The 15,830-nt window shown below is 37.3% G+C and overlaps 1 protein-coding gene across 19 annotated transcripts in view; it reads right to left on the reverse strand.

Moving 5' to 3' along the window:
* Positions 1-2,939: 2,939 nt before the first annotated feature.
* The window catches only part of Map2 (microtubule associated protein 2), a 285,977-nt gene continuing 273,086 nt past the window's right edge, over positions 2,940-15,830 (reverse strand). For 11 of the 19 annotated variants that reach the window (XM_045147517.1, XM_045147531.1, XM_045147530.1 and 8 more), the window contains 4 exons: positions 12,952-13,044; positions 10,905-10,986; positions 7,397-7,509; positions 2,940-6,876 (listed from right to left, as the gene is read on the reverse strand). In XM_045147517.1, the coding sequence (XP_045003452.1) occupies positions 6,661-6,876; positions 7,397-7,509; positions 10,905-10,986; positions 12,952-13,044 (504 nt within the window). In that variant the 3' untranslated portion in view covers positions 2,940-6,660. The remainder of the gene's footprint in view (positions 6,877-7,396; positions 7,510-10,904; positions 10,987-12,951; positions 13,045-15,830) is intronic. The other 8 variants (XM_045147533.1, XM_045147532.1, XM_045147529.1 and 5 more) reach the window with 1 other exon arrangement.

The raw sequence follows: 15,830 nt of genomic DNA on the forward strand, positions 1-15,830 counted from the left end.
AGTTCAAGGACAGTTGCCATATCAATTTCAAGGCCAGTCTAACTATAGTGAGACCTTGTTTCAAACAACAACAAAAACAACAAATAAGGAATGGGGATGCAACTCAACACTTGTCTAATATGTGCAAGACCCTGGTTTTGATTCCCAGAATTGAAAAATGAATCTTAGACAACTATAATGGTTTTGGCTAGGTGCTACTAAGTCTGTACAATTGCCTAAAGGGGACTACTGACTGTTGGGAAATGATGTGGCCATTAATAAGTTGGTTTTAACCAAGTTAGTATATTTGAGAGCCAGGAAGCCACTAACATAAGTATTTTACTTAACCAGTTACAACCTCCTAACACTTGGTTATAAACTGATACCAGAGGTACTGAGGATGTCTCAAAGCATCTTAGAGATCGTATTGATGTTTCAGGGGCTGCAATGGAGCTTTCTCCTCAAGCATAGTTGAAGGGATTAGATAAGCTGAATGCTCCTCAAGTCTTAACGTACAGATCTTATAATATCCTAGGAAAATTTTATATTTTTTTTTTCTTTTGTTATTAGTTATGTACATAATGTATATAGTCATGTTGGTACCATTGTTAGCCTCCTCCCTGTTCTCCCCCCTCTGCAGGGAGCCTCCTTGTTGGAGAATATGGGCTGTGCATTGTGGGGGCAGCCATCAGTTATGGGTAAGAGGCAATGTCTGTGCATAATGTCCCGACTTGTGGCTCTAACAATCTTTCTGCCTCCTCTTTCACAAATTTCCATGAGCCATGTTGGGTTCATTTTAGGTCTACTTCAGTGATGAGGTCTTGGGAGCCTCTGTATCTCTGCATATCTGGTTTGGTAGGAGCTGAGTGTTCTCTGTGTCTATCTCCTCCCCCTTGTTTTGTGAAAGGTAAGAAATTGCATGCCTAACAAGCTCCCAAGTGAGGTTTGAGCTCAGTTTGAGTTTAAGTATGAACTGTATGAATTTGATTTGGAAGGATGAATGAAAATCGGCATTTGTTTTGTGGTCTGAAGCTATCAGATGAGCAGTCTGATCACATAGGGCACAGCATTAGCTCTCTGTGATTGGCTTATGGAATGCAGAAGAGGCCACTCCTTCCCTCACTTTCATCCTATCCCAACTACCCATGGGCTTGATTTTGTGACCTGTTTGGCCTGGAAGCATACCAGGGAAAGTGATCCAAACTGTTTCATGATTTTAAGACCCTGAATTTGGCAATTCCTAGAAACAAGAGGTTGTGAGGTCGGTGGTTTCTCGAGACTGTCATGGAATGAGTACCTATGTGAGATGGAAGCTGACACAGAGGAAGCAGAACTTAAAACTGTAAGGTTTAAAAATTTTTTTGTTGTTTATTTTTATTCATTTATTGGAGAGTTACAGACCGACAGAGAGAGAAAGAGGCAGAGAAAGAGAGAGAATGTGTGAGTCAGGGCCTCCAGCCACTGCAAACAAACTCCAGATGCATGTGCCGCCTTGTGTATCTGACTTACATGGGTCCTGGAGAATTGAGCCTGGAACCAAGGTCCTTAGGCTTCACAGGCAAGTGCTTAACCGCTAAGTCATTTCTCCAGCCCAGAACTATAAGTTTGTTGATGATTGGATCCAGATAGGAAAGAAAGGCTCTTGACTTACCTAGCAATATCTATCTATCAATGTCCACAAACAGCCTGAGGCAGATAAATACATCCAGTGGAGCTTGTGCTTAAGCAGACTTGAGATTCTGATAGTGGCAGCAGATTTCATCCCACCAGTGATATTAACTGATACTGGGGTTTGGTGAGCACCCACCTAGAGTTCCAGGTTTGTTTGTCCCAGAACAAAGAAATGGACAGAGGGCTGAAGAGATGGCTTTAGCGGTTAAGCGCTTGCCTGTGAAGCTTAAGGACCCCGGTTTGAGGCTTGATTCCCCACGACCCATGTTAGCTAGATGCACAAGGGGGCACATGCATGTGGAGTTCATTTGCAGTGGCTGGAGGCCCTGGCATGCCCATTCTCTCTCTTTCTCTCTCCCCCTCTTTCTCTCTCTGTCACTTTCAAATAAATAAATAAAAATAAACAAAAAATTAAAACAAAAAGAAATGAACAGAAACAGGTAATAGCAAAAATCAATGTCAGGCATTTTATTAAGAAGTGATACCCTTCTGAGGGAAGACGTGGGCCAGATCAAGGAGAAAATGTAGCAGCTCAAGTACACAGACCACTTATGATTTTACATGTCCTTAGCCCCGGCTCCTGGGATCATTTGCATAGCATGAACTTTTAATTCACACTATTTTGTTACGTGTAACTACACCTACCACCTCATGTATCACATGTTTCAGCAACTTAAATCTCCTGAGTGCCTCTGTGTCTGTACTAGGGGTATGAACGGATTCTGGTTGACCTCTGAGGGAGGTAAAAGCATTCCTTTTTCTGTCAACTCTTTTCTTATATGTCATTCTTAAATGCTTTACTCCAAGTCTTCAAGACCTCACTGTAGTGATAAAAAAAAAAAATTTCCCATAGGAGAATGAGCTCAGTGGTCAAACACTTTTGCTGAGCAGGCACAATGCCATAGGTTTGTCCTCAGTGCCAAAAATATCAAAGCAAACAAAATAATCATTAGGTGAGGTCAATGAAATACCTATGATAGCATTTGTCACATAATAGGAACTCTACAGTTAATAGTAGCTTTATTGTATTTTAAAAAAGTTTTTGAATATGATGAAAATGAGAGGAATCTCCATAATCTTAAAAGATAAATGAAACAAACATCCTCATGGTCCAATTGTAAAATGTAGCCAGGTCACTAGACCACACTAGACGAGACAGAGAGAGACAAGAGAGAAATGGAGTGTGTGTCCTCCCCAAGCAGACACACACACACACACACACACACACACACACACACACACAACCTTTTATTTTTCAGACATGAAGAAACAGAAAATAAAACTAATAATTAGGTGACAAGCAATTTTATTTTGCAAAACAATCACTATACAGCAACAAATACATTTGCAAAGTTGATTGAAAAAACATGAACTAACTACAACCAGCCATTGAAGGAATGCCTTCCTATGGTAACAGGCTCTAGAATTATCTGAAGAAAGAACCCCCCACAGAGATGTAGTGGTTGGAACCCTGGAATCCTAGCGTACAGAGTATACTTTTTGTTGATTTTTTTTTTTCCTTTTTGCTAAAGTTGAAGTGGATTTTTATGATTGGCATTTTTTGGGTTTGAAAATAATCTTTTCCTGTAGAGGAACTTGTTCTCAGCCTATATATTCAGGTTAATCATCTAGAAGTAATAAAATGAACATCATTTTAGTGCATGGGTCTTTGAAGAAATGTCTGGAATTTGTCTTCCTCAACCATGAATCTTTGCTACTCCTACCATGAATCTCTTGTTTTCCTTCCTGTGGCATAAAAATAGGATAAAATCTTAAAAATGCAGTTATGTCAGAATCAGCCATGCTTAGGCATTTTTTTTTTAAATAGTGTCATGTTACATCTGGGCAATGATCCCATTTCTATGGCATATCTGTGTGAGTGTGTGTGGAGGAGGTCAATGATGGCCAGTCTATTCTTCCATTTAGTGGAATTCTTCTTTCAGCCACCTTCAGCCAAACCCAGCTAGTGCTACACAGGTGTCTTTCCTATGGGTGGGATTTTAGCCCACCACCCTGCTGGAACTCAGCAGGTGAATCCAGAGAGAGTTGGTTCCTAAGTGAACGTGGCCTTGAAACTCATCATGAACTCGGGTCGCCCCTGCATTGTTGTGTCCAATTTTCAGTTGCAGATGACCCAGAGAGAGTGAGTTCACTAAAGAAGTTGGCCTTTGAACTCTTCATAATTCTGGATTACTTATGTATTCTTAAACAGGTTCTCAAAGGCTAAAGCCAGAGAGAAACTGGCATCAGTGGATCTAGAAATGGAACGAGAATGCATTCATTTCTAGATCAGCGTATGTGTCCCCCCACAAAAGTGGTGTTCAAAAAGCTTAATTTGAGTCATTATCTTAAGAGTGAAGAAAGATGGGACCTACCTCATCCCCATAAGAAGACATTTCTAGCCTGTGTGTTTCTTTCTTTCTCTCTTCCAGAACTTCATTTCCTTTGTTAACTTTATACAGAATCATTTTCATACAAAACAAGGGCTTGCGTTCATTATACTTTTATTGTTCTTAGAAATAAATATTTACTTAAAAGCCAAACCTTGCCCTGGCATGCTAATTCCCCCTTCCCAATCTATCTATCTCTCACTCTTGCATAAAATAAAAAGGGACAGTCTGTTGGGCTTGCCTCAAAAAAAAGCAAAGTCTATTACCTTTGGGCCTTCTATAATTTTATTTTGAATACATATTAGAAAAGAATTGAATTTTATTATTTAGAATATGTTTACTTAGTCTTAACATTTATAATAAATATTAAACTAGGTTGTAAACTTTTTCCTCACAGGTTAAAACTGTTCTATCTGTTAACATATTTTTTAACCTACATAACTTTAATTACTACTACCACTATTAAAACATGTAAGAAAATACCATACTTCTCCACACAATCATTCCTTGTATCCTCTGAGGCATTTCAAGGGAGGGTGATGAATGAATTGTCTCTATTATGAAAACAAAATCCTACAACATTCACTAGGCAGAAAGTAGACTCTACTTAGTAGTTTTTTGTTCTCAAATCACTGAGTTGTAATTGAAGCCTGTATACGTCTCCCAGTGGCCAGTGTGGTTTGGTTTGCTCCTAGGGTTTCCCTGTGGCCATTATGCTGGACACAGTAACCTATGGACTGCCAACACACAAACCACATTGCCTTCTCTCTGCCTTTGCATCCCTGGCACTTTGTCTCAGATTCTCCCATGCCTCTTTGTTTAGTTCACACTAACCAGCTCATCCTTTACATGCAGGACTTGGTTGAGTCCAAAGAAATGAAAGACATAGCAGGCTTTTTGTTGCTCACTATTCAAATTTAGTCTGCCAGCTCTAAGGAATGTCATGGGCAGGTCAAAGTACCCAAAAGTGTCCATCTAATTTGATAATTCTTGCCCTATTTAGGCCACTGACTATTGGTTATTCATCAAGCATGATGTACAAGTGACATTATTGATTTGTGATTCCTAGATTGTATGTAGTCACAACAGTATTATTTTTTGATAAGTGGCCATATCATCTTTTTTTTTTTTTTTTCTACAGAGAGCAATGATGGGATTCTGGAAAAATACATGATTTTGATATCTGTGTCTCAAAAGCTTTGTAGTTATAGTGTATGTATGAAAATGTTGCATTTTTCCTTTCTAACCAAGGGGTCCAGATTTAGATAAGGAGACCAAATGTCTATCAGAGAATTGAATGAACAGATGTTTGGGGCAGGGGAAGGAATGGAAGAACATGTCCACAGTTACCACTCCTGGTTTCAACTTTAGCAAATGGAAGAAAAAAAAAAAGGGAGGATAATAAATCTGGAAAGGTCAGTTTCATGAATTATTGTAGGAATGAATGCCAAACTATTCCATGATGTAAAAGGAGATAAATCCATAATAGTGAACCAACAATCTGTAAACCCTTTTAGGTATAACTGGACCCACCCCTACAAACTCCAAAAGCAAGGAAAAATAAATTTTTCTAGCATCACGGGAGAGACTTGTATCTTGCACTAAAACAGGGTTTTCGGCTTTGAGATGTTACATAAAGCAACTTCATGCTAAAACTTTTTGTCTTTTTTAATATATATATTTTTTTAAATAGAGAACCCTGCTAACATCTACTTTCACATACCTAAAATTGCGACACCAAAGGGTGCAGGAGACACAGATACTGTGAATAAAGAAGTATAATATTCAAGTATATGAGGAATTATCACAAATGGCCACAGAGAAATATATATATATATTTATATCTATAATACTGTATCAAACAGATGGGGGGATGTGAAACAGGTAGTGTGGACACCAATCTAGCCAATCAACTGACATTATAATCAGACACAAGTCCATCCTAATGACTGTGCATCACTCCTAAGAGATGCACTTTTGATTCCACTTTCTCAACCACAGCTCAAATGTTTTATAACTAGTTTTTAGTTAGTTAAATAATTTATTGGATTGACATACTCTGATATAACCATCCGGGTCCCAAAAGTTAATAACTTAGTTGCGTCTTTCTTCCCACTTATACAAAATAATACTTTAAAAAAATGTATTTCTTACATGCTCTTCCCTTTCCTCAATCAAACTCCTTGATTTCATTTAACCTGTAATAAGTGACAATGGGCAATTTTTCATCTTTTCAACCAAAAACAGAATAGTGAAATGAGCAGCTTGGATTTTTAACAAGGCCTTTCAGAGTGTAGTTGATATCCTTCAGGCACATGAAAGGTAAAAATGCAATTTCTAAAACAACAATAATAATAATACTCCATGCAAAACAGAGCAGAGCGAAAATAATTGTCCAATTGTACCCATGTAAAGCCATATGTTCCTTTTGCAAATGGAAATCAGGTCAATTTCTGCATATACTATTCATTTTTTTATATAAAATTGTAACAATTACTACAGTTTGGTGATGGAATTATTTATCTTATGGTTTGTAAAGAATGAATGTAACACCCGCTCAGAGCCCACTCCTGCCAAGAGCTCATGCCTAATTATCACTCCAGTGCTAAGGGAGATGTACTCATAAGCCCTGCTTAGCCAGTGCAGCAGTAACATCCTCAGCCAACGTGGCGAGTTGAGGTGATTCGAGCAGATTGATGCTTCCAGAAGAGGAGACATTGCTGAGTCGTCGGGGTGATGCAACACTGGACCTGCCTGGAGACTGTGTAATGATCTCAGCCCCATGGTCCACACGGGCTTTTGCATGCTCTCTGAAGTTCAACTTTTGGCTGTCAATCTGTTTAAGACAAGCATTGGCCCTCATTAACTCAAGCATCTCAACCAGGTACTAGTTTTCTCCCAATATCCCAGAGCTTATGGGAACGACTCTTTTTTTTTTTTTCTTTTCTTAAGCAAACCAAACAGACAGGCCTTTTTTTTTTTTTTTTTTTTTTTTTTTAATGAGAAAAAGATAGGGGGAGAGAGAGATTTGGTGTGCCAGGACCTCCAGCCACTACAATAAAACTTTAGATGTGTGTGCCCCCTTGTGCACATGTGCAATATTGGCCACTTGCATCACTGTGCATCATCTGGCTTATGTGGGACCCGGAGAGTCAAACATGAGTTCTTAGGCTTCGCAGACAAGCACCTTAACTGCTAACCCATCTCCCCAGCCCATGAATGACTGTAATTCAGCTCTGTACTCTTCTTTCCAGTTTGATGATATCTTGAATTGGGGACACATTTCAATCAATAATGTTTCAGGAGAATTGCTTGATTTTTAAAAGAAAACATTGGCCAATGACCTTATTTCTTACCTTGACATTTCCACCTCCAGGTACATGGTGAGCATTGTCAAGTGAACCAACTTTAGCTTGGGCTTTTTCTTTGAAATCCAGTTTTACACTCTCAATTTTCACACGTCCACCACCTTTGAGAGGAGAAAAGACTTTTAAATGCCTTACTGAAATGAAGTCCTGTATTTAGGATGACTGTCTTCACAAAATGATTACAGTGGATTGACTATTACAGAATACATATTAACTCTATAGACCTGAAAGGAATAGGTTATAATTTTCAATCCATACTATTGTTTTGATCACATGTTGTAAGACAGTGTCATCCTTATAGTATTATATAGGTTATTTCACATATTAATACATTTCTTTGGCCATGCCTACCTTAGAAATCACAAGGATTTTCCTTACTGATATAACAAAACTTTAAAAAATCATACAGTTAAATATCTTATTGCATCATTCCTAAAACAGCATGTTATTATTTATTCTACTTATTATACTTATTCTAGTAAAGCAAATTCAACAAAAGTGGCACTCTTATTCATTATTCTTCATGGTAATGCTTCTCTACTTCAAAACAGTTTTAGGTTGCAGTGTTGCACACACATGCAATGAACACTATTTTATGTATGTTCCAATTCTGCACTTAGACTGAAAATATTTGGAAAAAATGACATCTTCATTGACCATCTACTGACTTTTTTTCCTTTTTGTCCCTTGAATAGTAAGTATAATAATGATTTGTATAATGTTTATACTGTATTAGACATTATATTTATATCACCTCAAGATTACTTATAATGTTGAGTATCTGAAGGTTTGGGTATTTTCAGAATAACTGAGAAGCAGTTCTTCTTGAACACTGAGTTCACTGCTTTCTTTTGTAGATTTTCACCATGGATAGCCACTGTGGTGAACCAGGAGTTGAGTGTTTTATAAGTACCTCAAATGTTCTCATTTTAATTAGCATACAAAGCAATAGAAATTGAATCTTAGGCACAGATTCCATAGAATCAATCTCATAATGATTTGGTTCTACTGATGCAGAGTTTTGATCATGCTGTTTCCTCTAATTAATCATAAATGTGAGGGTATGCTGACAGTTATAGTGAGACATTCCTTCTGCCCATGTGGTCATAACTGCCTCTGTGTGTCTCTCTCAGATTTTCAAATGTAGGGGCATTTCTGCCCCAGAAAGGCAGGTATTCAATGCCCTTCATCTCTCCTTGACCAAGGTTGACTGTTTGCTTCACCTGGAAAGAAGGTGGACTCAATGGCTATCTACCACATGAGGGCTGTTTCACTTTATCAGCCACTTAGTTTCAACCATACACAATCTTCTGGAAGAACAGTAGTGGATCTTGACTCTGTACTACCATTGTATTTTACTGGGAATTGGGATTTGGAAAAATGCTTTGAGAGGATCTATGGAATCACAGAAAACAAACATTGTTCACTGGCAATCTTGAGACTTTCATATCTCTGTAGACCAAAAGGAGAGATCTACTGAGGCTTCACCCCATTCTCCTAAGCCTGTTGGTGATTTGTTGATGCAATATCATATTTTTTTTTGTTAATACTTGACTGCCTGACCATGGGCTTCTTGAAATTATAAGTTACTGTTAAATAAAATTTCAAAAAAGGCATATAACATTCATATCCTTGGCTTAGCATGTAGATTTCTCTCAAAATACACATCATTTCAAATAATATTTTTCTTTCTACTTTACCTGGCCTCTGTGCTTCACGTGTTGATTGTGGTGTGATTAGTTAAAGTTATAATGGTTCATTAATATAATTGTCATGGATAGGGACTACAGGACAGTGAAGTGTTCATGTAATGACATCAACTACTTTGCAATATTATCTTTGTAATTTTGGGGGGAGTTGTCTTATGGTAGAAATTGCTCTTTTAGGCTTCTTTTTCTGACTGTGTAGTTGTAACAATATAATTTTATTTTTTATTGAACTGTATCTTAAAGGGAAAAAGGGAATTTAATATTGACCCATAAAGAACTTTGAGTATGCTATTTATGCCCATGTCTATAATTATAATTTTTTGGTTGAGTGTCTGTGTATGTGTGTGCAATGTGGTATGTGTGTGTGTGTGTGTATCACATATGCAAGTATATGTGTCCTTGCTCACCTATGGATGCTGCAATGGTGACTTCTGAGTGTTTGTTTCCCTATGGGATTAGAGTTACATGCACATATATCTATATCCAGCTGCTTAACCTAGGTCCTCGAGATTAAAACTTAGTTGTGTCGTACTTCCTCAGGACCTTTTTCTTGCATAGAAAGCTCACTTAACCATGATCATTCTCTCCAGCTCCCTCTCCAGCTACAAACTATTATATGAGTCTTAGAAAAGCCCATTTGAATTCAGAAATCTCTGGTTTTGAAGCACTCTAGCTCCCACCAGAAGCAGTAATTGTCAAAGACTATAATCCTCATCAGACTCCAAAGAGAAGTGCAGGTGTTTTAATGTGGGGTTTCAGGTACTGAATTGTTACCTTCATTTTCTCCTTAGATATTTTGCATTCCAAAGTAACTCTTTGAAAAGTTTTCTGTTGTCATGAATAACCATGCTGACCTTACTTTAGGAATTTAGTCATTTGGTTCGGTGTTAATAGACACAGAGGCAGATTAAGAAGTGAGCGGGAGTCTATGACAACAGTCTTTTATGAATAGCAAAATCATACACAGAATATGTCCTTATCCATGAGATTTGCCTGTGCATCTGAATCTCAGGTGAATTTGAATAACTCTATCCTTAGTGTCTAGAATTAAAGACTTCAGCATTTTGTTTTGTATTTTGTGAGAAGATAGAAAACATGGCCAAATATCTCAGTCATGCTACTGACAGAACTGTAAAAGTCCATTAAGTGGTTGTTGACCACCCATAGACAGGGGAAATTTGGAGGTAGGTGGTAAGCTACATGTCCCTGCTGTCTCAAGAAGAAAAGCCAAGATAGTTCAATCATAACAGTTCTGCAGTTAGTAGTGTTCTCAAGAATATTTTAAATTTTACAATTATCTAATATGGAGGTATAATTTAGAAAAAAATATACAATACAGCATTCTTGGAAAAAAATGAGGTGCCCAAGGGAGCAAGTAAGAATAGAAATTCTATCTTAGAGGAATAGTCCTATGAGATATTATAAAAAGACAAAAAAAGGTCTGGAATCAAATAAGCTATGGGTATATTGCATACTACTGAAAATTCTGTGTTTATTGACTTAAAAAGGATCTGAAAAATCCATAAGGTAAATGTTTTTTTTCTACTATGCTAAACAAAAGCCATGATTATGCCATAGGTAGGCACATATTCTATAATTTAAAAATTTTTATCCTGTCCTATGATACATGGGCTATTCATATAATTTTGTTCTCTTGTCCCAACAAAAGAAGAATTTGACATTTACAACTTAAACTTTTATTATTAAAAGCACCAACTATCAGGATATATCAAAATATCAATATCAAAGTTTGGCTTATAAATTTCCTGAATCTAATTTTTCCTTACCTGGTCTGTGACGGATGTTCTTCAGAGATCCACATTTGGATGTCACATGGCTTAAGTCTATCTTCTTGGTAACAATTTGTACCTGTATCAATCACATAATATAAACTTAAGATAGCTTAGGCATGGAAAGACCTCCAGGCTCATTATGCAAAATCTTAAAACGTCAACATTCAGCATACATTCAAAAATCCAAACTGAAGTGCTCTCTCTCTCACCCTTACTCCTCCAATTCCCCCCACATACACATACATGGATGCTCACAGACACAATTTTCCATATGTTCTTTCCAATTTTGAGGAACCCAAGTGAACAAAAAGCCTGAAACAGAAGATTTATTAGTAGAAAACAGATGGTGCCATAAAGCATAGGATGTCTGTGTTAATGAGGCGCTTCCACTCAGAGAACTAAGCTGCACTGTGTTAATCCTTCCATAAGCAAAGAGCTGAGAGAAGTGATTTCATATAAGTGACCAACATTGTAGTTACAGTACACACACTGTTTTAAGATAGAAGAAGAAAGTACTAAATGTGCTTTCCTAAATAGTTTAGTTTATTAAGTTGTCACATTTTCACTAAATGGAAATTGTTTGCATGCAGAGTTATAAAATGCTAGCAACATTTTCTTTGCTTTTGGTTTTCATTATGGTGTTTCCTCCTCTTAAAATTTGAAGCAGTGCTTCTGCAAGTGTGGCCCATTGTCCATCTCCATTAGGAGAGAATAATTCCTGAGACATGATGGAATGGGGCCATGAAAACTTCCTATTAAAAGAAATTACTCTTTCTTGAGGAGAGTTTTAAGACTATTGTTTTGCAGAAAGCTTCTTCCATATGGTAAGATCTCTAGTTATTTTAATTTATCCTTCCCTACAGTGTTTTGGCCAAAGGAATCTGCATTATAGGGCATCTGCAATATAAGGCATCAAGTTTCATGCTCTGAGCCTTCAAAGGAATTATCTGCGTAAGGACTGCTTCTATGGGATTCCATGTGGTGTCCAATTTCAATTAGGGTAGCAGCAGAGTCAGTGTGAATCCTGACCATAAGGCTTAGCCCGGCATCCCTGAAGGAGCTCAGCAAACCCCACTATGGGATTCCCACAGCACAGATACTTTGATGCTTGGTGGACCTGCTTGATTCTCAGATGACAACACTTTTGTTTAAGTTTATTTTGGATAAATTCAGGAGTAAGTAGTCAAGACAGAAGACTATTGAAGATTCTGGGTTTGATACCTTGTAAATTATTTGCATCACAGATTATGAGAACCTGATGTTTAGATGGCAGGATCTGCAGAATAGAAAATCAGCATGATTCAACTTTTACAAATGATTCTTATTCTTAAAGAACCACAGCTTGTTTAGGTGGAGTTTGCCAGATCACATCAACTCTCCCAACTCCACTTAAGTACAGCTTCCATGTTCACTTCCTCTCATAGGCTATTATTTCCACTCAGTGAAAGTGACAGGAAAAAAATCTCCTTATGACACAAGGTATGCTAGGAAATACTAGGAGTTGAATCCTTTCACTTTGAATAATAGATGAGCCATGCCTCACCACTGTTGTATTATTCTGAATGATATCCTAACTTCCATGAATAATAAATGAACCATCAGAGACTGGAATTACATACTCTGAGCACTTTCAAGTATATTAGTCTCTGCCTCAAAGGTAATTTCAATGGTGTTAGAAAAGTGAGCCCAGATCAACTTTTACAGTGGAATAGTGACAGCAGGAGAAATCCTGTGATGACAAATAGGGCAGCAAACAAGTTGGCAAGTGAAGTGGGTTTGCCATCCTCCAGAAAACCATGGTGTATCTAACAAGGTTTTCTTTCCCAAATGAAAGTGAGACGTTTGCTGATGAATCAGCTTACAGGAAAGGATGGGAAATCCATCAGCAAGAAAGCAAGCTACCACACACCAGGTGACACGTGGACAGCGGTGAGCAAGGAGGAGTGTGTCAGGAGGACTGCAGGGGGAGGACACAGGGTGCTGGCTGTGCAGGAGGCTTCCACACAATCAGGACAGCTTTCTCATCGAAGCTTTTACTTACATTTCCGCCCCCAGCAGAATGTTTGATGTTATCCTTCGAACCACATCTTGACTGAACTTTGCTAAAATCAATCTTCTTGTTTAAAATCCTAACCTAAAAGGAATTGGAGGTAACATTTTTCTTTCAAGATTCTGGGTATAGGGAATTGGAATGAGGGCAGTAAAGTGGCACAAGACTCCCTTGTACCTATGTGGCTGTTTAGGAACTGAAGTACAGCTATGTCATGTAAATTGAGTTCGGAGTTCCTTGAACCCTAAGGAACAAGCACTCAAGAGCTACAGGTATTCAAGTTGTGCCCAGGAGTAACATAAGAACTGGAGGGATAGAGAAACAACCCTAGTATTATCTGCGATAGGGAGGCTGGAGGCTGGCAACGCTGCACCTGAGTCCACTAATGTCTATAGTTCAATGTGGTCTAGGCCAAGATCCTGGGGGCTACAGCAGTGCTCCTGTGTCTCATGTCACAATTATTAATCACTTCCTACACATGACTGCTCTTCTAGTCCACCCTGTACAAGTGAGGCTCACAATTGTTCTGGCTGAATGTCCAGGTTAGGGTTTCCATTTCTCTAGGGGAGGAACCCCTTGTTTTTCAGGAGGGTGAAAAAAGGCACTTCAAGCCTGCTCTGTTATAAAGGGCTTCCCAATACCCTGCTAGGTTTGCTGTGGCCTTCTGAAGCCCTTTCTGGCAATTGCATATGGGCAACTACTGCCCATAGATGGTCATATGGGAGCATTCTTACCATCTTTAGAGGGTTAAAAAAGACTTGATTAGTTAACTTATCTAAGTCTGTGTTCTATAGTAGACATGGTCTAGGCTTTGGTGAGATCTACTTGATTTGAGATTAGGTGTTTTATTTCTATTTTTAGGAAGCCAAAGCTTCATGTTTACTAAAACAGCAATTCAGGGTCTGGAAAGATATTATGCTGATATAACATCCTGTAAATGTCATCATACTTGTAATTTCCTTCATGTCTCTTTTCAACTTTTCATGTTTTGAAAGAAAAAATTTGTAAGCTCAAAAAGGCTTATTTCTGTTATTATTATTGTTGTTTTGTTTTATTTTGGGTGCTATTCCTCTCTCATATACTGAAGAAAGAAATGATATTGCTAAGGCTTTAGCGTGAAGTTTATTCTCCTGTAAAATATCTACGTAAGTTTACCCTAGATTTACAGCCTTATCAAAACAACAGTAACAACAAGAACAACAAAGAAAATGAGCACATCTTTTGCTATTTACAGAAAAGAATGTAAAATTCAAAAGGACATTGAGTCCTGGCTATTTTTAACTAGGTGAGGCTTGAATCACAGTGTAAGACAGCTTGTGCCTTACACAGCAATGTCACTGGCAGCTCTCATAAGCAGCCTGAGGGAAAGGCCTCCTGTCAAAATGTGAATTGAGAAGATAGACTAGGCAACATAACATAAATTCCAAATTATAAGCAGTGTGGGATATCACAGACAGTGTAAATAACATGAAGAGTGGTTTCATGATAGCAATTTTACATAAACTGTGAATGTAATTGCTTTTAAATTCAATGTAGATCATTACATTTAAAACCTGATAGATAAAATTATCTTCAGAAAGCAAACAATTTTAGTATCTAGTAATACTATTTTAAGTAATTCTTCATTTTGGAAATGAAACAGAGTTCATGTGAGATATTTTACTAACCCTTTGGGCTGTAAGATATTTCATACTTAATTTGTAGATTTTGATTTAGAGACCATAAGAGTCTCAACTAAGTGACTCATTACTAAGTCATCCAAACCCAAACATTACATCTGACTCACTTACTGCAAAGTTTAAGTTGAGTTGCATGAATCTGCTTGACTTTAGCATTTAGTCAACTATATGGTAGCTTTTGTGATCTCCAAAATGAATGATTCAACCTCAAAGATGCACACTACAAATAGTACTTAGTACTGATCTAGAATAGCAAATCCCAAAACTTGTTAATTTCTGTTGATTTATCACAGATTTTCTAGAGTGTGGATTTCTCAGTGGACAGTAGACTTTCTGAATGTCTGCTCAATTTGCAGTGTGAAGCAGACTTTCTCAGGCATTAGTAGGACACACTTTACATATTTCTGCATTGCAATAGCTTCATATACTCTGAGGCAAAGTATGACAATGAATATGCATGGCTTCTTCATGTTTCTTGATGGCTGACTAGAGAGAAACTGAAGCATATTTGAAGAAGAATGCTTGACACTCAGTAAGAGTTGTGTTAGAGGTTGACAACCCATAACTGAGCACTTACCTAGACCATGTGACCCATTACTGTGGCTCAGTAAAACTGCAAATTAAGTTATGTCCAAGATCTTTAGAGTCTTTTACAAACATTACATTATCACACAGATAATTCCACAAATAAAAGCACCCCTCAAAAATAATTCCATAAATTAAAAAAATGATGCTGTGGACAACAAAGCCATATTTTAGAATAGGTTTCTTGAAATTGAAGAGTTTAATTTAAATGCTCTGGGTTTTATGGCTAGATCTAAATAAAAATTTATTTGTTTGAGAAGGCATTTTCAGCTTTATAAAAATTCTGTTTACTAACCTTTTTTGTCAAGGGAAAATTATTATATATCTTAGTGATTGCCTAGAAAAAAATATAACAAACTTCTATTTGGAAGACACCTTAACCCAAGATCATCTCTAACACAAATTGTAATATTTGCTAATTTATTTTAACTAAAAGAATACTTGCATTATGAAGATAATAATGGGATGACATGAAAGAGTATCATATTCTCTTCTTCTATGTGCTTTACGGAAGTGAAAAAAATATTAGTTCCATCAATTGGATCATCTTGCTAAAGCAATCCTAATTTAAGTCTCTCTCTACTATTTGTTAAATATATCAAACTC

Source organism: Jaculus jaculus, chromosome 4, assembly GCF_020740685.1.
Source record: "Jaculus jaculus isolate mJacJac1 chromosome 4, mJacJac1.mat.Y.cur, whole genome shotgun sequence".
In the NCBI taxonomy this organism is placed as follows: Eukaryota; Metazoa; Chordata; class Mammalia; order Rodentia; family Dipodidae; genus Jaculus; species Jaculus jaculus.